Source organism: Sinohyriopsis cumingii, chromosome 13, assembly GCF_028554795.1.
Source record: "Sinohyriopsis cumingii isolate HCF-2022 chromosome 13, ASM2855479v2, whole genome shotgun sequence".
NCBI classification, from domain to species: Eukaryota; Metazoa; Mollusca; class Bivalvia; order Unionida; family Unionidae; genus Sinohyriopsis; species Sinohyriopsis cumingii.
The window spans coordinates 27,627,783-27,652,800 of NC_142973.1; the positions used below are offsets into that span (position 1 = coordinate 27,627,783).

The 25,018-nt window shown below is 33.7% G+C and overlaps 1 protein-coding gene across 2 annotated transcripts in view; it reads right to left on the minus strand.

Annotated features, from left to right (window-relative positions):
• The window catches only part of LOC149785097 (lipoxygenase homology domain-containing protein 1-like), a 225,905-nt gene that overhangs the window by 46,863 nt on the left and 154,024 nt on the right, over positions 1–25,018 (minus strand). For both annotated transcript variants that reach the window (XM_089978857.1, XM_089978855.1), the window contains 6 exons: positions 24,775–24,879; positions 24,003–24,111; positions 16,850–17,034; positions 10,307–10,485; positions 7,382–7,498; positions 3,963–4,125 (listed from right to left, as the gene is read on the minus strand). In XM_089978857.1, coding sequence (XP_089834983.1) covers positions 3,963–4,125; positions 7,382–7,498; positions 10,307–10,485; positions 16,850–17,034; positions 24,003–24,111; positions 24,775–24,879 — 858 coding nt within the window. The remainder of the gene's footprint in view (positions 1–3,962; positions 4,126–7,381; positions 7,499–10,306; positions 10,486–16,849; positions 17,035–24,002; positions 24,112–24,774; positions 24,880–25,018) is intronic.

Here is a 25,018-nt window from a genome sequence, read left to right on the forward strand (position 1 = left end):
TAATAACCTGAAGACAACAACCAATTACTGGTTGTATTTTTTCAGATATCTTTTTTTGTTTCAGTTCAATTAATTTATCAAAGCAGCTCAGATCCCTCAAGTTTACTGCATTCTGGTTCTGCTTTTATGTGATACAAATACCCTTGCCACACTTGCTCTTTAAAACCAAATCTCTGATGAGTTTGAAAACCCTTTCTTTCACTTTCATGCATATGTTGATGGACATCACCTGTACTTAAACTGCAAAAACTTTTAAACAAAATTGTAACTAAAACTTCAACATTGATATTGCAGTTTTCATCATTTCTAGAAAAGTTATACATATGCTTCATTATGCTTGCAAAGGTGAGACACAAACCATTACCATGTTTCAAACAGCTAAAAGGTTAACCTTTATGAGCAATAGATGGTACACATTTTACAAGGTCTGTAACAAATACAGGGGGTGGCAAATATGATACATATCATGAATACAGAGTGACAAATACAAATATTTATTCATGAATATTCAGAAAAGAAAAATGAGAACAAAAGAACAGTTCTTAACCTAAAGTTAGTTGACTCAGAGGTTACTCAAGTGTAGTGATTAGAACATCCGCCTCGGATGCGGGAGGTCGTGGGTTCAATCCCCAGCTGAGTCATACCAAAGACTTATTTTTAAAAATTGTACTAATAGCTGCCTTGCTTGGTGTTCAGCATTAAGAGGTTAGTGTTAGGACTGGTCGGACTGGTGTCAGGATAATGTGACTGGGTGGGACATAATGCTACATGTCTGTGGCATGATTCCCCAGTGCTAGACATCACTATAAACTGCCACACTGCAGACATCGTAGCAATATGACTGAAAAACTGTTAAAGCTAAGTTAAAAATCCCAATCACACACACACTTAGTTAGTTGACTCACATGTTACTCAGTATCTTAGTTACTAGTCTTGTAACATAAAAGCAGTTCAAATAATAATATTCTTCTTTAAAAAGACAAGCATAAGAACATGCTCTGGTTTGAGGGCCACCCTTTGGGCAGTTGAAATGTCCCCTGCAGTACTGAATACTCTTTTACTTGAAACATGATTTCATGTATATTTTATCAGATTTTAAGCCTGAATTTTATTAGTAAATTACATCAACAGACCCAGGATGCTAATCTAAAAATTATTACTGAAAGCATTTACGAATATTGGACCATAAAGGCAAACCTTTATGGTGACAACAACACCAACAACAATAAAAGTTTATAAATATATATTAAATAATAATAAATGCCTGATAATGTGCTTACAGAACTTGCATATAGTTTTGGCTTCTTTCATTAAATATTTATTGCCTTCTTTGTACTTTGGAAATCTAAAGTATTTCCATACAGATGATTAATCTTTAGCTGAAGGCTCTGAAATTTCAACCTCAGCTGACATTTTTGTGGAAATTGCAAGACTAGTTTTTGACTGTTGTAAAATGCATCCTTGGAGAATGAAATTTACGTTAAAACATGTCTCTGGAGAATGAAATCGACTTGAAATTTACATCAATAATCGCATAACTATTGAAAAATACTGACAAAATTATTATTAAAAATGGTAAACAACTTTAATTAATAATTCATTAAAGTAATTTAATGTTGCAAGCGTAAGAAAATGAAATCAAGTCTTCCTAATTCCAGAATAAACAACTTGACATAATATGTTTATACTGCAACAGAAACAACAAACTATGCTTTAAATCAATGAAAGTTTGACTGTATTTTGAAATATGGTTAGTACTGGATTACGAAGTATACATTAAGTTCTATGTTAAACTATCTGTATTCAAAAATATTTGAATAATGGTGCCATGAATACCAAATACAATTCAAATATGGGACATTAGCAGTTCAGTGAATATACAAGTGTAACATTACACCTCTAATATGTGCTAAGGAAGTTAGCAAGTTACTTAGATATTTGGTTAAACTTTTGATTGAAAGGAATTAGAGACTAATTTTTTACAATCATGAGTATCAGGCATTGGTTTGTAACAGCATATTTGTAACATAACTGCAAATGACTGTATCCAAGCTATAGGAACATATCTTTGCTACTGATAATTCTGTAGTCTACTCCTAAATGAAAACTATGAGGAATGGTGAGGAATTTGCTGATGTAAATATACCCCCACCTCCTTCCCCCAACAACATCATGGAGATAAGACTATAAAAATGTGCATTTTTAGATGATAACCAAAATATATACTGAGTTTCACAGCAATCCATAGAAAAGCTGCAAGACCGGTCAAAAAATTGCCTTACACTACATTCAGCTGCAGGACATAAAGGGCAATAACTATAACAAAAATTGCAACAATAAAACGATTTGTTGAAATGTGCATCTTCAAATGATGAACATGACATGTACAAAGTTTCATGGCAATCCACTGAAAAGTAAGAGACTATTTTCACTAGATTCTGTGATACACTACATCCAGCTTAAAGTCAAAAAGGTAATATCTCTAAAATGAATAGCATCAGTACAAATGATCAAATAACATGCGCATCTTCAGACGATCATAACATTTACCATGTTTCATAGCGATCCACTGAAATCTGTCAGACAAGTTACATTCACAAGATTCTGTCACACAAGGCATTCAGCTAAACCTTGAAAAGGGCAACAACTCTTACATGCATTGCCAGAACATTGTGATTTGATGATATGCATATCTTCAAGTGCTACCCATAATATTAACCAAGTTTAATGGCAATAATTTAAAAATTGTTTGACTAGTTGCCCTATACTGCATTAAACTCTAAGACAAAAAATCAATTACTCTAACAATAACTGCAAGAACAAAGTGACTAGTCAATATATGCATCTGCAGGTGATGACAATATTCACCAAGTTTTATGGCAATTCATCAAAAACTGTGGAGACAGTTAGCCTAACAAGATTGTGTCACATGCTGTATCATGCTAGAAGACAAAAAAGGCATTCACTCCCAACAAAATTGTGGGAGCAAAGTCATTACTAATATGTGCATTTTTGGGTGAAAGCCATGATACGTATTATTTATCAAATTTCATGGCAATCCATCATTGACTCTGAGGCTATAGTTTGTTCTGAACAGCATTGCGAGTGATATCATTTCACGCACGAAGCATTTCAACACTGTTAAAACTGACATAGAGCTTAACACATCTCATTAAATACATGCTAGAACAGGGTATTCTGTTTATTTCAAATTTTTCAATCCTGCCATGATCTGTGAAGGAGTCAATTTGTTGATTAAGGAGTGACCAGCTTTCCTATTTGGACATGAAGTAGCTGCCTCATTTCAATTTCTTTATAGTATCAAAAATGGACTCTTCCAGAACTCAGGACAAACATGGCAGATAGCATGTACACAGACCAGTCCTTTCAGCATGTATTGAATAAATGGTGTTTTACCGAATGTCAATATGAATTATGTTTAAATCATTTGTGCACGAAATGAATTCAGTAATTTTAGCTATATTTTGAGACAGTGACATGAATATTCAATGAGAAACAGATGTGGATATCATCTTGGATGCTGTGTAGATTGAACTATAATAGTTATGCTAAATATGACTACTTGCAGGATGGGAGGCCAGACGGGTAGATGGCTGGACACCAGGATTATTATATAATATGACAACTTTATTTACCACACTCCATGGCAATCTATCATAAATTGTGGGACAAGCTGTTCTAATGAGAATATGTAATAGAGGATGGACTAACTTATGTATGGGAACGAGGATTAGGTGCATGGATATTTTTCCTGCCATGAAAAATTTACAAGAAACATGATATTTTATAATCAAAATTAAGTCTTTATCACTTAAACTACTATCTGCTGATAATTGCAGATCAACAGGTAAAAGAACTCTTAAAAAAACTGACAAATTATCTTTTGTACCAGTTAACCATGGAATAAATAACTATTAATTCAAATCATGGAAACAACTTACTCTCTAATTGGTCCTTTATTTTCACTTGTTTTGTCTCAAGTTTTCCAGTTTTTGTCACTGTCTCTTGTATGGCTTGCTGAGCCACCAGTTCTCTCTCTATAGCTCCGTCATCTTCATTACGAGCCAGCCAGCGATCACATGGAAATGTGTATGTGACTGAGCCCTGGAAAGATAAAATGCTAGTGATAGAATTTTCACTATTTTAGCATCATTAACTTTTCACTAATCAGTTATTTGAACATTTTTACCTTTACATTGTTAGAACTTAACTTTTAATGTTGAACTTAACTTTGAACTGGCACTATATAGCAAGAAGTGTGCTGACACTCCATTTGACCTACAAATATATACAGTGTATTTACAACTGAAAATGGGGGCCCCGAGTGGTCGAGTGGTCTATCGCGCTCTCCGTTACGGATCACTGCCATCTCACCTCTGTCTATGTGGGTTCGAGTCTCGGATTCAGCCAATGTGGATATATGAGAAAGCTTGCCAGTAGCTTCTCATGGGTAGGTGGTTCTTTCTGGGGTTTTCCCGGGTTCTTCCTCCACCATTAATACTGGCTGCCATGTATAGCCTATCGTGCGCTGAAAAAATGGCGTTAAACCCTACAACAACTACAACAACAACAACTGAAAATGCTCAGAGTTTGATCATTGGCCATATCACACACATAATGTATGATTACATCACCTAAAACTAGAAACTACAGGTAAATGTTGTGAATTGAGTCATCTGGATTAAATGTATGAAAATTGTATGCTTGTCAAAATTGTAAGATTTGCAGTACCCTGTATGAAAAATTACAAACATCTTTATTTCATGTAGTTGTCTTAGGCACAGAGTACTTATTATTATGTACAAAGCATTTTACAAGAACCAGACAGACATGGTTAAAAAAAAGAAAAGAAATTAAGTCATGCCATATATTGATGTGACATAGCCAAAAATTTTAAATAGCTAATAAATTAGTCTTTTTTGTGAAAGCAATGAAGTACAAGCTAAGGCAATGTGGTCAGATATGGAGCACTGTACTTTTAAATCTTGATACACATCATTTTTGGAGTTCAAAAAGATCCCTTATTTTTTCTTATTTTCGCATATAACTGACATGACATCTTCAATAACAGTAACATTTTTCAAAAAAGTATTTTCTGTAACTCACATCCATGGAATCTATCATATCTACCTGATATCATAGCTAATATATTCTGGGAAGTTCTAAATCTTATTAAACTTTTTAATCTAACATTTGATCCTAAAAGCAATTTAGATAGAATTATAGTTGTAATGAACTTTTACATTTTGAATACAAATGAAGACTCAAAGTAGCTGTAATAGAATCAGACCAATATTGAAAACAGCTTTCTTTTGAGCACTGAGTTAACAGAGAAAAAAATACTGTTTTATTTCTTATAGATTGTATGAAACACATACACCCACACAATATCTGAGACATAATTTTTTATATGTGAAGTCCATGTTGCTCTACCTGCATTAGTGCAGTGACAATATTCTATAGCTTGACCTTGGATATATGTGGTCACCCATCTCAAACAGTTTAATCCAGTTCAAAATACATCTTCTATTATATATTTCAGATGATGGAAAATAGCCACTGACAAACATGGATCAAATATACTTAATCTTAAAAGCTTTTTACAAAACTTTAATTGTATCTTCTCAATTAATTCAATATGTTGGAATCATAAATCTGATGGATAGCAAATGATGGCAACAACCATGTGATCAAAAAGGTTTAAGGCCTATTAAATAAATACTGTCTAAATAAAGTCTGAATGAATTTGATCACATTAAATCATGCTTTCTCTGTCTGATGGGAAAATGTTTGCTTTGCTTCACACCAAGATAAACAGCATATCATGATATGAAGGAATGCAGACAATCTGTTGACAGAAAAATACAGATGAAAAAGCAGATTTTTCATTTTAACAGATTCTTTTCTATGGAAAAAACTGCAAGTTCTGGAACTGGACTTTGTGTCCAGATGGTAGACTTCCTCATGCTAAATCAAAAGCAGACCAGTCCAAACAGTTCAAAGACTTTTCTAAAAAGTAGGGCAAGTTCTTGATTTGAATAAAAAAGGATCCTTGAGATGAAAATCATGTTTCCAATAAGCAAAAACAGAACCAGATTTTCACCCATCTTCTCATATTCAGGTGAAATAACCAACTGAAAACATTTGTGTATCCAGCATCTGGTGATAAAAAAGTCTCTTTGAATCAGACATGCTTGGATCCAATCAAAAGTAACTAGAAAACTTTGTCTTCTACCTCACGTCAGGTGAAAATGAAACTAATCTTCTGGGTTAAATTACTTTTTTGAGAAGTCCTTTGAGGACTTTTATATTTTTCAGTAATGCTGGCCATACTAATGATGAATTGGTGTCATCTGTATAAAACTGAAAGGCCTATATGCCATGATGATTTCTCTCAAGTTTGGTGAAGTTCTATAGAGTGCTTTTTGATAAAATATCATCTAAAGGTTTTCTTTTTTTAGTCACAGTAGCTATATTTGATAAGAGATTGACAATATTTGTCAAAATTTTAAAATATTACGTTAGAATGTTTTCTATAAAACAGTTGTCAGATTCCACTCAGCTATTTTTGAGAAGAATTCGCTTGAAGGTTTTTCTTTGTTTAATAATGGTAGCCATATTTGATGGAGAATCTGCATCAATTGTTAAGCTTAAAAAAGACCTTCTTGTCTGAATGTTTGTTGTCAAGTTTGGTTAAAATTTGTCTAAAGGTTTTGGAGAAGAAAGTTAAAAGTAGCAAATGTTACTGCATAATGGGCAAATGGATCCAGGAAACTTGCTGGATAGAGGAAAATGCCATAAGATCACTTTACAATAAGGTCAGATCAACTAAAAATTTACAACAATTATACTGAATAAGCCTATAATGTTGCTGAAATTTCTCTCTCAAATTATTAACAAAACCAGGGACATGTTAATGGAAGAGGAATGTACCTACCAACACAGTGTATGAAATTACATAAGGGCTGTTCCAGTAAAACATACCTGGGTCCCAGGGAAGGCACTTTTAATGTGGGGTACTCACCCATAGATGCAATCTAGAATGTTCTTATCATTTTAATATGAATTCTGTAAAAACAAAGTACCCTGGCATATATTTAAAAGAAAACTGCCTTCACTGGGTACCATGTATGTTTAAATGGAACAGCCCTAAATGCAAAGAAGGATCAGGCTGTGATGAATGGATACACAGATAAATGGGTAAAGGTAAGACTACATGCTCTATCATTGTTGTGATGAGTTGTTCCTGAAAAAATGAGTCATAAACCTGTCTAGATAGAGTTTGGTAGGAAAAGCACCTACAAGTGTGACAAAACTTCAAATCTCAGGGGAGACAACTCTTCTCAAATGCAGTTCCTACCTTTCCTGAGTCGTGTAGTCTGCGGACTTCAACCATCTTTAGATGCCAGCCTGCTCCAATTCCGCTGTTGTCATGGCCAATTCGAATCTTCTCCACTGTCTTTCCAACATCTTCCAACTGGAGGAAATTAATTGAGAATTAATTATTTAAAAAGCAGATGATATCTTATTAAAAGTTGAATGGATTAACAATTTGTGCTTAGCTTTATGATAAAAAAGTCCACCAATGGATTAGATTATGGAAAATATCAGTAAGATCTATAAGGCATGTTAGATGTTGCAAAAAATTCAGTAATATCAATAGGGCACAATTAAATCATGGAAACAGTCAATAATATCAATAGGACATATTAGAACACTGAAAAAGTCAATAATATCAATAGGGCACAATTAATTCATGGAAACAGTCAATATTATCAATACAGGATATTAGAACATTGAAAAAGTCAATATCAATAGTGCACATAAGATCATGGAAAGAGTCAATACTATCAATAGGGTACATTAGATCATGGAAAATGTAAATAATATCAATTATACTAGTGCTAAATCATAATCATCAGTGGTATAAAATCAATTCAGGGTATTTATTCTTCAACTGCTCAATACCATAATGACTGTAAGTAAGTCTTGGGACACAAAATAAAATATTTTTTTTCATGTCTCAAGATTTATATGTATTTAAAAACTACAGTATTTTTGGTGTCCCAACATTTAGAGATGTTTTAAAAAAGTCAAGACAAAATTGGCAAGATCACCATACTGCACACAGCAGTGACCAGTTTTTGTTCATTTACTACATCAATAAACTGTTATAAACTACTATGTTCGTTTTTATGTTTTTATGTTGCATGTGCACATTTTCTGATTTTTTCAACATGAAGTAAAATAAAGGTAAATAAAAACTTCACTAATTCACAGGGTGCTTAGAGTTTACTGGTTGACATGTACTATATATAGTGTACAGAACAGCACTTACACAGTGCAAATTGTATATCCTTGTTTATTCCCAAAAATATTAGATCATTTATATTCATCATTTTTACCAAATCTCATTCTTCCAAATCACATTTAAAATAGACATCCAATGCAATTTTATTTATTTTGACCCACCCGCTCAAGAGTTACCATTTTTCAGAGATATAAGCAATCCAACAAAGATGTAAATCATATTAAATGACACATATCTCTAATTATACAAGTAGTTTTATGTTTCAGTTACTGCAAAATAAACTCATAACTTTCAACATAGTGTTCATTCCACCTTTGATTTTAGACAGCTGGTTGTTTGGGCATTTCCTTTTGTTTATAATTGGCAGATTTGTCTCTTGTCTTCTGACAGAAGGCCAGGTTATTGTTCTAACCACGAAAATGGCTTGGAAAAGGGGGATTTTTGTATGGCAGGAATGCTAGTAACCACTTGTTCTACAACATTAATCCACAAGAATTAACTGTTGTAAAATCCAAAGTGGGTTGAGCAGGATGAGATGCACAGCATAACGGCAGTACTAAATAATCTGGCCCCTCCACCAATTATACTGGACTGATAAACCACTATCATTGTCAATCAATTAAGGTATGAACACTTGCTAGGTTGAGCAGCATGGTTACCATAGCCAAGTAAACAGATATTTATTTCTGAGTGTTTAAGGTATTACAATTATCTTTAAAGTATTATTTCTGAAACTTCTTTATTGTATTTTGAATGTATTTTTTCAGTTTAGTGCAATTGTGTCAATAATTAGAATCCAAGGGATGTCCTTCATTTAGTGCAAATCAAAATCTTCAATGTACATGTGGTGACGCCATGTTGTAAACATGCTAATTAAATGTGAGCATTGATCCAAAGACTATTGTTGTTTGTTCTAATCATACTGGAAGCACAGTTTTAATGAGTTAGGTTTTCACATTACCAAGGCAAAAAAACAAACATAATTACTGTTGCACTGATACAACATTCTAATGAAATAATGCTTAAACAAACAATAATAAACTGAAGACAAAAGGGATATGTTATTGTTGTAAATGCTTACAGCAACCCGCTAATGCTCAACTCTTGTCATCGATAAAATTAAACACATTTGAACTGGTAGAACTAATAAGGAAACAGAGGAAAACTAAATATCTTTATTGACTTGTGAACAAATTATATTAATTTACAACATTCCCATGTAATAATTCATGATGATAGTCCCTTAACAACCATGGTTACATCTTTTTATAAATGTTGTTATGATCGAGAAAATACATTGATTTATTAGCTTTTAAAAAACATGTTGAAGATGTTCCAAGACTTATAATAGTACATAAAAAAATTGCTATAATTTTGTCCCAATATTTATAGGTCATAAAAAAATAGTTTTGAGAATAATTTAGGGTGTCCCAAGACTTAAGTGTACCAAGACTTACAATCATTATGGTAGATTAAGGTGATGTCAACAACTATGCTGCCTGTTCACCAGCTTTTTATTATAAGATGCTTACCCAAACAATTTCACCAGAAATCTATCTTACACAGATTCTGTATAACAGTAATTTAAGTTAGATCTGTAGACACAGAGAGATTGAAACTCATTTACAGTTTCACAGTTCAACCAAAAAATCTGTCATAACAGGGAAGAAATCACTTCCTGCAACACATTCTCCTTCTTTTAAAAGACATATCCCATCATCAAATCCACCTTTGTCAGACATTTTAATTGAGTCTGTGAGTAAAACATGTGAAAATTATAACAGGTTTCAATGTGTGATACCAAGAAATGTTGCAAGGGGGAAACAACAGGAATTCCCAAACTCTATCCTGATGCTCAAAGACAACAGCTATTGAATTCAACCTTGTACCTGATCATACAACACAGCCATTCTATGGAAAATTTAGCTAATGAAATCAAGTAACAATAAGATCAGAAAATTCCTGAATACAAACCTCTAGAATAAATCTGTCAACAGCTCCTCTCCTGAATTTATCTTTACGTTCCAGCTTGCTGATGCACAGATTTTTCTGTTGTGTTGCCACTTCTTTGCCATACAACTGAATGTAGACATTAGCAGAGGTCCCAGCAGAGGATATATCTGATGTGTGGGTAATAATCTCATAAGGAACACCTGTGGAGATAAAATGTTAATCCAGTAAAATACTGTCAATGTGCGGGTGATAATCTCATAGGAAACATACGTAGAGAAATGATGTCAATCAAGTACAATACTGTGTGGGTGATAATCTCTTAGGGAACAACTGTATAAACAAGAGGTGAATAAAGTCCAATACTGCCAATGTGTGGGTGATGTTCTCATTGGGAACACCTGTGGAGATAAAATGCTAATCTAGTACAATACTGTCAATATGTGGGTTATAATCTCATACAGAACACCTGTGGAAATATGATGTCAATCAAGTACAATGCTGTCCATGTGTGGGTGATGCTCTCATATAAAATGCCTGTGGAGTACAATATGTCAATCAAGTACAATACTGTCATTGTGTGGGTGATCATCTCATAGGGATACACCTGTGGAGTTCAAGATGTTAATAAAGTACAATACCTTCATTGTGTGGATGATATTCTCATAGAAAATGCCTGTGGAGTTCAAGATGTTAATACAGTACAATACTGTCTATGTGCAGATGATGCTCTCATTGGGAAAACTGAGGAGTCAAGATGTTAATACAACGTGTGGGTGATAATCTCATGGGAAAAACCTGAACAGAATATGATGTCATACCAGATAAATACTGTCAATTTGTTTACTTTTGTAAGTATAAATTTCTTTGGTTTTGTAAAATTTACATTTTTGTTAGTGACTAAATTTATAAAATAGGGAAGGGATCTTTTACTTCCAAGGAGGAATCACATTCATTGTTCCTTAAATTTATGATTTGTACCAACCATAAAATCCACAATTGGTAACCCATGAAAAATAATAAATACACTGCAATCGAGTTAAAAACAATCCATAATGAAACATGAAAATGTAAATATAACCTAAGTGAACAAAAGTAGTAGAAAAAAAATCTAAATGCAATCATATCTGAATCAAGATTACCAACAAAGTGTGTTAATGTCAATGTTCAATTTATTGCATTTTCCATCTACTTCCTTTACAGACAGAGGAGACCACCACAAATATAAACCAAAAAAACTGTTGAAATGATATAAAAATACAAAAGGTATGATAGTGTCATTTTTGTCCCGGTGATTTCATCAAAAAATTTAAAATTGAATTTATTTCACAGTTACTACATACCTGTTTATAAGTCAAGTCCAAATGCAAACAACAGACTGATTTGCTGTCGTATAATGTGCTGGTAAGTTTGGGGTATTGTAGTTGTTCTGCTGATTACTCCAAACAAACTGCATAGACCTAGAGTCACTGGGTCTCTGCAGTTTGTAGCTGGACTCAACTTATAAGAAATATATCTCGTAAATGTTTTTAACCGAGTACAGTCTTGCTCTTTTCTGATTCTTGGGAAATAGTTTTATTCCAAAATAGATCAAATTTAAAACTGTAGAACTTTGAAATTGGGAGAAAATGAGCATTTTTAACACTCTGCATCAAACACTTTAAGCAAGCAAGCCCATAAAACCAAAATAATACTATAATACTGCACTTGTATTTTGTCAAAAACCAAATCTGAAGGACACAAAAAAATATCTTTTTGGTTCCAAACCCTTGCTCATATCTGAATTTTCAAAATTTTGGGGAAAAATGAAAAGCTCATGTTCAGCACAATTCTTTTTAAAGACCATTTTGAAGCCTTAAAATACAATTTGATCAAACAATATCAAATTTGACTTTTACAATGATGATGTATTACTCAAGCAACTTTTAATGGTGCACAGTTTTGGAGAATATTTAACAGTATGTTCTTTTGTGGTCAGCATTACATGTAAACATTAAGACTGAAGCATGGGCTAGCCTAATGATAAACTTGATAGCTAGTGATAATTAATATCTATTGCTTGGGGCATGAATCAAATTTGACTTAGGGCTTGCTTGGCTAATGGTTAGAGACAGACAAGAGTGCAATGTTAATGCAAGGTCATAGCGGTAAAATGTCCAGAGTTGATATGAACCAAGGAAAGTTTTAGAAAATTGTGGTCTATTTGAAACAGACGTCATAAAATGATATTTTCCAGAATAGTAATTAGTAAAAGCAGACCAGAGAGGATTATTCTGACTTCGATAGGAATGATAGAGATTTTTGGCAGGTAAAGAAGTAATCCTGATGACAAGCTAAACAAGGGGGTGTGTGTTCCCAGCCAGAATTCAATGTTTTAAAATAACCTCCCTCGTGGATTTAATCAGTCTGAGTTTTTCTGCTGGAAGGAGAAGATGGCTCTGAGATCAGTAGGAAGTACTCTTTTTGCTAAATAAATCATCTGAGGGACAAATGGGTCTGGAAATTTGAGAGACCCCGATCCAAAGAGACAGAAGGAATTTTCTGATGATATGCAAGCAAGGGCTCAGGAAGGCACAAAGGAAAATAACTCCATAGCTGTATTGTATGGTGGGAAAAGAGCACAGTCTGCAACCAAGAGGTTGATGACCAAAGAGACAAAAGAGAGAAGAAGGAGACAGAAATGCCGACTGATCACCAGCAGTGATTTGGGAAAGGCATGAAGCAGGTGATGCTAGCAATTTGAGTTTGATCCATCACTCGATCATATGGTGAAATTTGTTTTATCAGTACAGCAGAATGGCAAACTGAATTTCGCATAATTCTGTAACTCTGTTTCTGAGAGAAATCGAATCATTCAAATGTGTACAATTTCATTTTGTTTATGCAACTGATTAAATTGTGTTTTACAAACGGGGGCTCATGTTATTCTAGTCTATATCTTGCTCAGATCTCTATTATTCCATCCATCAATTTTATATTTTATGTTATTAATTACTAAAAAATTTGAATGCAACCTGAGAATTAGCCAAAATTGGCCCTTATTATACACTGTCTATATTCATTGTAAAGCAGGATTAGACAAATAAAGTGTGATGATTATTAAGCAACCAACTTTGTTTCCAAAACAATTACTCAGTGTTAAATCTTGAAACGTGTCATTAAAATTCATACATAAAATTATTTTTCAATGAATTCTAAGAACACTGTTTAATAATTATCGCAACCATGTCAAGTAATATTGCTACATACAAAAAAGTATGAAAAAAATTATATATTACTCAGATAAACCTGGCACAGAGGTAATTATATCTTCTAAATTTCAATTTATATTAGAACAAGTTTTACTTCATGTTAAAAAAAGTTTTTCAATTTTTGCCTGTTTATCAGAGTTAGATTGCAATATAAAAATATTAAGTTACTAAGCAGAAATACATAAACTGACATGAGGAATTTTATAAGCACACAGTCAGCTGGATACTGACCAGGTTAAAAACCCAGCCAATGCTAAAAAGTCCTTCCCAGTAAGGCAGTCAATATTTTTCTGCAAGTTAGACTAATTTTCATTAAGATATAACAAAATATCACGTACTGCTCATGTCAACTTTGGGAAACATGCATTTGAAAAATGTAGCAGAGTGGTCTGATGCAATAAAGGCAAGCATTATGTTGAACAAAAACATTTGTAAAGTACACTTTGGCCTTAATGACCTAAAGTTCAGTTTCACAACCTGCATTTCCAACCCCTATGAGTTTAATGACTTGGCTAGATCTCTCAACTTTGCATAATCATTATGATTCATTTAATTCATGTGCAGGCAGCAGTCATCTCTAACACAGATAAATGGATTTACACTGATATAGTAAAAGCTTTGTCAAACTCAGGTAATAGCTTGATTAGTAAATCCAAATGTGGTCACTGGGTTATACCAGGCTGGAATGACTGTGTCTAAGAACTACATGACTTTGCACAAAATGCTTACCTTATGTGGCATGATAACGGTAAACTTTGTCATGGCCATCTCAGTAACCAAATGTGCCAAACAAGAGCACAATTTAAGTATGCTCTTAGATTATGTAAGAAAAGAAGGAGGAAATAAAACATAGAGCAGACAAGCTGGCACAAAAATTTGAAAATGTCAACCAAAATGAATTCTGGAAGCAAGTTAAACAAAATACTTCCAATAAATTACCAATTTGCACTGATGGGAACCATGGTCAGAATAATATATGCAACATGTGGAAAAATCATTTTGAAGACTTACTCAATAGTGTTAAAAATGAACTGAATAAGAAGCATGTGCTCTCAGCACTGAATACCCATTCTGCTTGTATTGAGGTAATCACATTATCTGAGAGACAAAAAGGTGGTAAATGTCCAGGATCAGATTTTTTATATGTGGAACATTTTAAATTTTCAGATACTAGACTTCATGTGACTTGATGATTTTATTTAATTGTATGTTTGTACATAACTTTGTACCAGATGATTTCACAAAAGTTACAATTATACCACTACTAAAAAGCCAAATCGGTAACCTAATGGATAAAAATAACTACAGACCTATAGCTCTTACGACAATTATTTAAAAAATATTTGAATGCATTATATGGCAAAGATATGAAGTCACAATCTTTGATAATCAGTTTGGTTTTAAAAAGCAGCATTCAAAAAATTTATGCCAATATGCCTTTAAGGTAACTGTCAGCTATTATGTAGAATACGGCAGCCCAGTGTTTGCATGCTTTTTAGATGCTAGTAAGGCATTTGATTGGGTCCATCATTGGACACTCTTTAAAAATTTGATTGATATTAAAGAACCTGTCAACATAAGTCATATTTTAGTTAACTGGTATGGCAAACAGTTTTATTATGTGTGATGGGGAAGTGTAATATCCAGCACTTTCCATGTAACCAATGGGGTGAGGCAGGCAGGTATTCTTTCTCCTCTGTTATTTAATATATATATATATATATATATATATATATATATATATATATATATATATATATATATATATATATATATATGAGTTAAACTGTAAGTTGGGTCAGTGTTATGTGGGGTTACGTCTGCCACCAAATGTGTTGTTTCTTAACAATTTTAGTTTTGCTGATGATATGTCATTGATAAGTCCTTCTATCACAGGTTTAAGAAAATTATTAAAGATATGTGAACAATACACATTTGAGAATGATATCTTCTATACTACAAAAAAATCAGTATGCATGGTCTTTCAGCCAACTTCTTTCAAATTACCATCTCCTCCCCTTTGTAAATCTAAACGGAAATGCTCATACGTACATCAACAGTTAAACATATTTGGGTCATGTTTTTAAATCCAATCGGTCAGATAATGAAGATATGATGAGACATTACCGATTTTTGTGTACTTGAACAAACATGCTTCTACGTAAATTTAAGAATTGTTCATTGAATATCAAAATTAGATTATTCGGATCTTATTGCTGCACTGTGTATTGTGCTCTTCTGTGGACAAACTTTAGTGAATGTATAAAAAGAAAACTAGTTATTGGTTATAATAATAGTCTTCATTTTTTATTAGGTCTTCCTAGATGGAACAGTGCCTACAACATGTTTGTAAATTATAATGTATTCAGTTTTGATGAAGTAATGAGAAAATATATATTCTAAATGATGACAAGAATATCTAATAGTAAGAACTGTATATTGAAATCTCTTTGGAACTATGACATTCATACAAATTCTCATAATATTAGCAGATGGAACAAATTACTCCTTAAATGTGCCACTTAATTTCATTCATAACAATGCAGGGTGCAGTTAATTGTGTAGATTTATCTGTATACTTGTATGTATGATATATATGTTCTTTTATGTTTACAATGTTTTTAATTTAAATCTATATTTTAATTTGGATGTATGGACTATGTAGTCTGAAATAAAGAATTCTTATCTTATCTTACCTTAACACAATGTGTTCATTAAATATAACTGTTGTCTTTTTTCCAAGCAAGAAAATGAATAATGTTTTTATGCTTCTGTGCAGATTGTTTGGACTGTTTAGGGTGCTGACTGTATCCTTCATCATCAACATATTGTTTGTTTGTTTCCAGTTCATGCTATAATGTAAAAGCAAAGGCCTGATCCTGCAGGCATTTTGCATCAACAACATGGGCAGAAAGCATCTGATGTGCTCTGGTAAAGTTAGCCTGGTTCCCTGACCAAGTCTACTGAATCTGATATGAAACCTGGATCTGGACAAAATCCGCACAAGTCATTAACCAGATTTGACCACAAGGATCACATTCATATTTTTACTATTGTTCCATAAGTCTGTCATGCATGGGTTGTTTAAAAAAGTCTCATGGTAAATCGTGAAAGTCGAGCTAGAAATGTGTTCATGCATAATGAATGCCGCTCTACAGTGATGTAAATATCAAATTAAACCAGACGGATTAACAAAACAGATATTAATACATACAAATGGACAGACAAAAGTAACACTCTATGACCTTTTCCAGATTCAAGTCAGGAAATACATAATTTCCAAGTAAAATTAGATGTGTAAAATTATCTCACATACAAGGTATGTATTCCTCTGTATCCAAGTCCTGTGGGAACAGCTCAACCTCTAGGGCACCATCCCCCTTGCTTTTGTCCAGCCACCGGCGACAGGGGAACTTCCAGTTTCGCCCCAGGGAGGGGCAATCAATGTTCACCTGTTCCAAATACCATGCTGCCCCACCTCCTGCATTGTCATGGCCAATTCTGAAATTATTGAGGAATAGCAATGTTATCCTGTATCATTTGCACACAGTTGCAAATAGCTAACATTCAGACCTGCTGGCAAATTATAACCCCCCACCCCAATCTATAGCAGTGTAGATCCAGATATGTTGACTCATTGTGTCCCAGTAGATCTACAACAGTGTGGATGAGATCTGTTCGCACATTATGCCCCCATCGATCTTGAACAATGAACACAAACCCAGATATGCTGGCATATTATATCCCAGTAAATCTAGAACAATATAGTCCAGGATTTTGTGGCGTACTGTGTACCAGTAGGTCTAGAACATTGTAAACAAAGATCTGTTTGCACATTATGCCCAGAAGATCTAGAAATATACAGAACTTGTTCTGTTGGAACATTATGCCCAAGTAGATCAATAACAGAGCAGACTATGATCTGTTGCCACATCATTTCCCTATAGGTCTACAAATGTGTAGACAAACATCTGTTGGCACCTCATGTCTCCATAAAGCTAAAAAAGCGAAGACCAAGATCTGTTGGCAAATCATCTCCCTGTAGATCAAGAAAAATGTAAACCAAAATCTATTAGTACATCATGTCCTCATAGATCATGAGAAGTGCAGATCCTGATCTGTTTGCACATTATGTCTCTATAGATCCAGAAGAGTGCAGACCCTGATCTGTTTGCACATTTTCTCTACAGATCCATAAGAGTGCACACCCTAATCTGTTTGCACATTATGTCTCTACAGATCCAAAATAGTGCACACCCTGATCTGTTTGCACATTTTCTCTATAGATCCAGAAGAGTGCAAACCCTGATCTGTTTGCACATTATGTCTCTACAGATCCAGAAGAGTGCAGACCCTGATCTGCTGGCATATCATGTTCATATAGATCCAGAAAAGTCAAAATCAAGATCTGCAGGCATATCATGTCTCTGTAGATCTAGAACAGTGCAGACCCTGATCTGTAAGCATTAAATGTCCACATAATTTAGTGTAGATCAAAATAATTTGGCACATTATTCCTCTATAGATCTAGAACTGCATAGACCACAGATCATAATCTGCTGGTGCATTATGACCCAGTAGATCTAGAACTCATGGAAAACTCAGATCTGTTCACACATTTTGTGCCAGTAGATCTGGATTTACGTGACTAACTTGAAATGTAAGAAGCTTACATTTAATCATTGGTACATGATACAATGTCATATCTGAGTATATAATGTTTGCATTTGGATGCATCTTACACAGATAAATTTGATAGAGATAATAACCACTATGTGATACATTTACTTCCTGTCATGTAATAACTGTATACAATTGCTAAGTAATTACAAATTTAATCTTATTTATTGTATATCTCTAAATACTTAGTTATTAAAATATTTGCAAATTAAGCTCAACCATTATTCACAGTAATACAAGCCTATTCATACCATAAGCAAAATGTGAACAAATCACTTAAGTATAATATCATAAACATGCTAAATTTACTGAATTAATGTAAATTGCCATGTGAAGAAAGCACTTAAGTGTTATATTATAACATGTTGCATTTACTGAATTCATGTAAAATGACATGTGAACAAATCACTTAAGTGTTGTCATAACATTAAGTTTCATTAATTAACGTAAATTGTCAAATGAACAAATTAAGTGTTATGTCATAAGCATGCTACATTTATTGAATTAATTTAAATTGTAATGTGAACAAAACACTTGTGTTATGACATAACATGTTACATTTACTGAACTTGTGTAAATTGTTGTATGAATAAATCACTAAGTTTTGTCATCAACATGCTACAATTACTGAATATAAATTTCCATGTGAAAAATCACTTAAGTGTTCTGTCATAAATGTGATACATTTTCTGAATGTAAATTGCCATGTGAACAAACCACTTAAGTGTTATGTTATAACCATGCTACATGTAGTGAATTCATGTAAATTGTCATGTGAACAAATCATTTAAGTGTTATGTCAATATGCTAATTTTAGTGAATTCATGTAAACTGCCATGTGAAGAAATCACTTAAGTACTATGTCATAAATATGCTACATTTTACTGACTGTAAATTGCAATGTGAAGAAATTACTTAAGTGTTATATCATAAACATATTACTTTTAATAAATTTAACAAATCACTTAATTCGTTCAGCCATGGGGATTTTTGTCATTTTCTAAGAAATGGGGTTTTCAATGCGTTTTGGAGGTTATTTCTGAATGCATCCAAATACATCTGCTTCCAAGAGATTTTCATTTAACCGTATTCCTAGTTGTGTTGGAAACATTTTTTGTTGGCTATTTCGCTCACACATGTGCAGAAGAGTAAAAGCTGGAGTTCTTTCTTTGCTTATTGGACCCATCATTTTCATGTTCAGGTCACCTTTTACCCCAGATGTCAAAGTTATCCTACTTTCTGCAAAGGTTTGCCTGTCCTTGTGCAGTTCAGACTGGTCTGCCTTAGATCTCAGAGGAAAAAAGTCAAACATTAGGATACAAAATCCTGTTACAACAATGGTGAATTTTTGCTGTAAATAAATCAAGTCTCAAAAGTTACATTTTTTTCTTCACATTTTGTAAAGTGAGTAGAATATCCAGATTAACTGGTATCATTGTAGAGCTACATCTGTCAATACCACACATTTTAGTGAATCTTAAATGACCTTGATGCTAAAGAGCTTGAAAATTGGGTACAACCTATCACACCTAAAGGCGCACTGAGGCTTAACGAGTTAAGTGTTCTGTCATAAACATGCTACAATTAATGAATTCATGTTCATTGCCATGTGAACAAATCACTTAAGTGTTATGTCATAAACAAGCTACATCTACTGAATTAATGTGAATTGCAATGTAAACAAATCACTCAAGTGCTGTTAGAAACATGCTACATTTACTGAATTCATGTAGATTACTATGTGAATAAATCACTTAAGTGTCAAGTCATAAACATGTTGCATTTACCGTATTTGCTAGGCTATAAGTCGATGTGGAGTATAAGTTAAATCAGAAAATTTGGCAAATTTTCCAACCTTCATCCATATAAAAGTCAAAGCTGAGTATAAGACAAAGGTCAGATCAATACCTTGGATTTTGTTTTTCACTTTGTTCCGCATAGTATTGTGAATTTTATCCTATCTGTAACTCAGTAACCTTTCCAGTCAGGATCATTAAATGTAATTAAAAGTACCTAATTTGTTTCACATGAAGTATTTCAAACGTATTATGTACTTTTAGCTACATATAATGACAATGATCCGAAAATTTATTGAGTTACAGATAGGATAAAACTCACGATGCTGTGTGGAATTAAATTATAATAACTTCCGGTTTTATAAATATTAAAAGTATCACTATGTTATTTCAGATTACCAGCAATAGGGAAATTGCATCATTAATATTAACTTGCATTTCTGTATTGTTTTTTTTTTGCTTGGGGGGGGGGAGAGATACAGAGGGAAGGATGCATATGTACACCTTCACATTTTTCTTCTTGTACCTTGTGATCAAAATAAAATATGGTCCGATATATGAGAGAGCAAGAGAAAGAGAGAGAGAGAGTTCAGTTCTTCATGGGTTTTTTTAATGTTTTTTTTTTTACCTCATTGTCCCCATGTAGCTGAAACTTTTATCAAAGAGAGAAAACATTAATAAATGAAACAGTAAATGTAAACTATGACAATACGTACCATACTCCTTCAGGGTTTAAATATTCACAATAGTTAGATCCATATAGTCTCCATTAGGTGAAATCCCAAGAATGACTATCTTGCATGCTGTCAAAGTTTCTTTGCAAGTATAACGACGTCTCCATTCCCAACAAATAATATTTTGTTAAAAGTGCATGTACTCTTCCTGTACTTAGGCCACATTTGTTTTTGATCTTTGCTCATGCTAGATGTACTTTAAATTGCTGTTGGTTCCATCAGCAAGTTAAAAAATGTCACTGGTTGAGACATTTACATAAGTAACCACCTGGCATTTCTTTTCATTATATGGTATGGTATTCATATTATGCATGGGTAGCCTCATTTCCCAATTGGTAGCCTAACTAATCTGATCTGGTCTGCCAAATCTTGACCTCAAACAGGTGTTAACTTGGAATGACTGAATACAGCCATAGCATATTTAATTAGCATGTAAATACCACTACAAAGCCATGTGATTCTTTTAATAATGGAAGTGGCAACAAATACTAGAAGGAATTGCTTACCTAGCTGTACTAATTGATAATGGCATATGGTACTGCACTTGTACAGGAGTAAAATCAGTCATCAGATAAGTGAACAATACAGATTTACAATTGTGAAGACATCTCTGTTTGTCTGTCTCTCTCAATGGGGCATACATTTTATTTGATCATTAGGTGCAAGAAGAAAATTGTGATAGAATATATCCTTGTCATGGTTATTCATCTTCTAACTTGTAAAGTTTAATGCACATATATGTAATAAAATTTAAGTAACATATATTACAATGTGCACTACTGGTGCATGCTGCTTTAGCACACACAGACCTGATCTATGTTAATTTGTAATACTGATGATCATGTAACTGTTTAAATACTCAATGTGGGATCCAATATTTTTTCGTACACAATCTCTTCCACAAAATGAATATTTTTTTACACATTATTTTTTATACTCCTGGAGAATTATTTTCCATACAAAAAATATGATAAAGCAATTCAGCTGACATAATCCATATAAGTCAATTTGAAGTATAAGACGAAGCTAAGATTTTCTGGTCAAAAAGTACCGCCTTATAAGCCAGCAAATACCATACTGAATTCAAGTAAATTACTATGTGAACAAATCACTTAAGTGTCAAGTCTTAAACAATTGCTATATATGTGAACATATCACTTAAGTTTTATGTAATAAACACTCTACATTTACTGAATTCATGCAAACCGCCACAAATAAATCACTTAAGTGTAATGTGTTAAACATGCGCTAGATTTACTGAATTCATGCAAATCACAATGTGAACAAATAACCAGTGTCATGTCATAAACATCCTAAATCCATTGAATTCCAGCAAACTGCCATGTGAACAAATTACTGAGTGTTATGTTCATACTACATTTACTGAATTAATGCAAACTGCCATGTGAACAAATTACTTATGTGTTATGTCATAAGCTAAATTGACAGTTTTCATGAAGGTTGCAACAAGAACAAATCATTTCAGCGCAATGTCATTTTTTATTCTAAATTTACAAATGACATGATGATGCAAGGGTTATAAGCAGATATTATCAGTAAAATGCTTAGAGAGTCTGAGATGAAAATGACAATAGATTGCAAAAATTGACATTTTCTTTCTTTGGATAATTTCAATTTCAAAGATATAGCACTGAAATCAATGAGTAAAATTCTACAGATTATTTGAAATGCATTAGGCACATTTGTGTTTCAGTGACTATAAAACTTGTTAATAGTAGTTAATTAACAACACAGATAAAGTATTTCTCAATCAAATGAAATGATAAATATAAATATCATGAAAGATAAACATGCTTTATAATATCTTGAAATATTTTACATAAGAAAAAGTAAAACAATATATATTAAAGATTTTGATAAATTAAATATCAATCCTTGGCATTACTCAAATGGTTAACTCAGTCCTGGCATCATTGTGATTTTTGGCATTACTCAAATGGTTCACTCAGTCCTAGCATCACTGCAATCTTTGGCATTCCTCAAACGATTCACTCAGTCCTGGCATCACTGCAATCCTTGGGCATTACTCAAATGGTTCACTCAGTCCTGGCATCACTGCAATCCTTGGGCATTACTCAAATGGTTCACTCAATCCTGGCATCACTGAAATCCTTGGGTATTCCTCAAATGGTTCACTCAGTCCTGGCAGCACTGCATCCTTGGTATTCCTCAAGTGGCTCCCTCAGTCCTGGCATCATTGCAATCCTTGGCATTCCTCAAGTGGCTCACTCAGTCCTGGCAGCACTGCATCCTTGGTATTCCTCAAGTGGCTCACTCAGTCCTGGCATCACTGCAATCCTTGGCATTACTCAAATGGTTCACTCAGTCCTGGCAGCACTGCATCCTTGATATTCCTCAAGTGGCTCACTCAGTCCTGGCATCATTGCAATCCTTGGCATTCCTCAAGTGGCTCACTCAGTCCTGGCAGCACTGCATCCTTGGTATTCCTCAAGTGGCTCACTCAGTCCTGGCATCACTGCAATTCTTGGCATTACTCAAATGGTTCACTCAGTCCTGGCAGCACTGCAATCCTTGGCAATATTCAAATGGTTCACTCAGTCCTAGCATCATTGCAATCCTTGGCATTCCTCAAGTGGCTCACTCAGTCCTGGCAGCACTGCATCCTTGGTATTCCTCAAGTGGCTCACTCAGTCCTGGCATCACTGCAATCCTTGGCATTACTCAAATGGTTCACTCAGTCCTGGCATCACTGCAATCCTTGGCAATATTCAAATGGTTCACTCAGTCCTAGCATCATTGCAATCCTTGGCATTCCTGAAGTGGCTCACTCAGTCCTGGCAGCACTGCATCCTTGGTATTCCTCAAGTGGCTCACTCAGTCCTGGCATCACTGCAATCCTTGGCATTACTCAAATGGTTCACTCAGTCCTGGCATCACTGCAATCCTTGGCAATATTAAAATGGTTCACTCAGTCCTAGCATCATTGCAATCCTTGGCATTCCTCAAGTGGCTCACTCAGTCCTAGCATCACTGCAGTCCTTGACATTCCTCAAATGACTCATTCAGTCCTGGCATCAGTGCAATCCATGGCATTCCCCAAATGACTCACTCAGTCCTGATATCATGCCTTCTTTTGTCTGCAACCTTCAAAAACTCAAAACTCAAATGCAAAATTTATCACTCTCTGCACTTTGAGATATGATGTTTTACTGTGTTAAAAATTAGGCAATGAATCAATATAAAGAGTTAAGGAAATACATTCTGATATGCCACATACTTGATTTTCTTCAATTCTCCAATACTGACAGCCTCAACGTTGAACAGGTCTTTATTCCCACTTTCAAATTTGTTCTTGTGAGTAAGCGAGGATTTCAGAAAATAAGTGCCTGAAGTAGAAATCAGACAACAACATACACAAAATACAGGTACATGAATTTTTCTTCCTTCTACTGATTAAAAGATATGACATTTACTTGAAAAACAGTTTCAACTTTGGTCATAGTTTGACACATGAAACTTGGTGTTATTTTTTTAAATTTTGTATGAGAATTAAAACTGGAGAAATATGGATAACTTGATCGGAGTTCTAAAATTTGGATAGAATGATCAGCCTAAGGACAGACATCTTTAATAGAGCAGGCTAAATAAAATGTCTTCATAATGTAAATTTTTCTCAAGGTTTACTGACTATTGAGAAACCATAACACAAATTAGGAACCAGCACTCTACTGTCAGAAAAGTACAATTAAATTTTGCCTAGATAGTTTTGAGAAAACATATTTAATTTTAATTGATGTTGTCAATCCTAGAGCCAGAACACAGAGAAATTAAGAAGGGTTAAACTTTGTAATTGCCAATCCATAGTTAAAAGTTTTCTACTGGTCTTCCAGTTTCCTTCACATTAATTAAAGGTCACCTGACCCTTTCACCAGGACTGTTGAGTGTACTTGAGGTAAACTATTAAAATTGGGTTGTGCAACTGACATACATTTTTTTAAGCGATAATTAAAAAAATTAAAAAATATGAAACTGCGACTGTGAGTCCTTACCTGTATTATCCAAATCTCCATAGAGTATAATATAGACATTGGCATCAGTGCCTGCCCCAAACACAGTTCCTGTAATAACTTCAATTTTATAGGTAGTTGTGGCAGCTGAAAGAAAAAAAAAACAACCTGAGTTTAGATTGTCCAAGAAAGTCAGAAAGTGGTAATTTTGTCTCAATGCTTTTCAAGAGATCTTTCTAAATGTGTTCTTCATAAATATCAAAAACAAAATGATGGAAACTCAAAT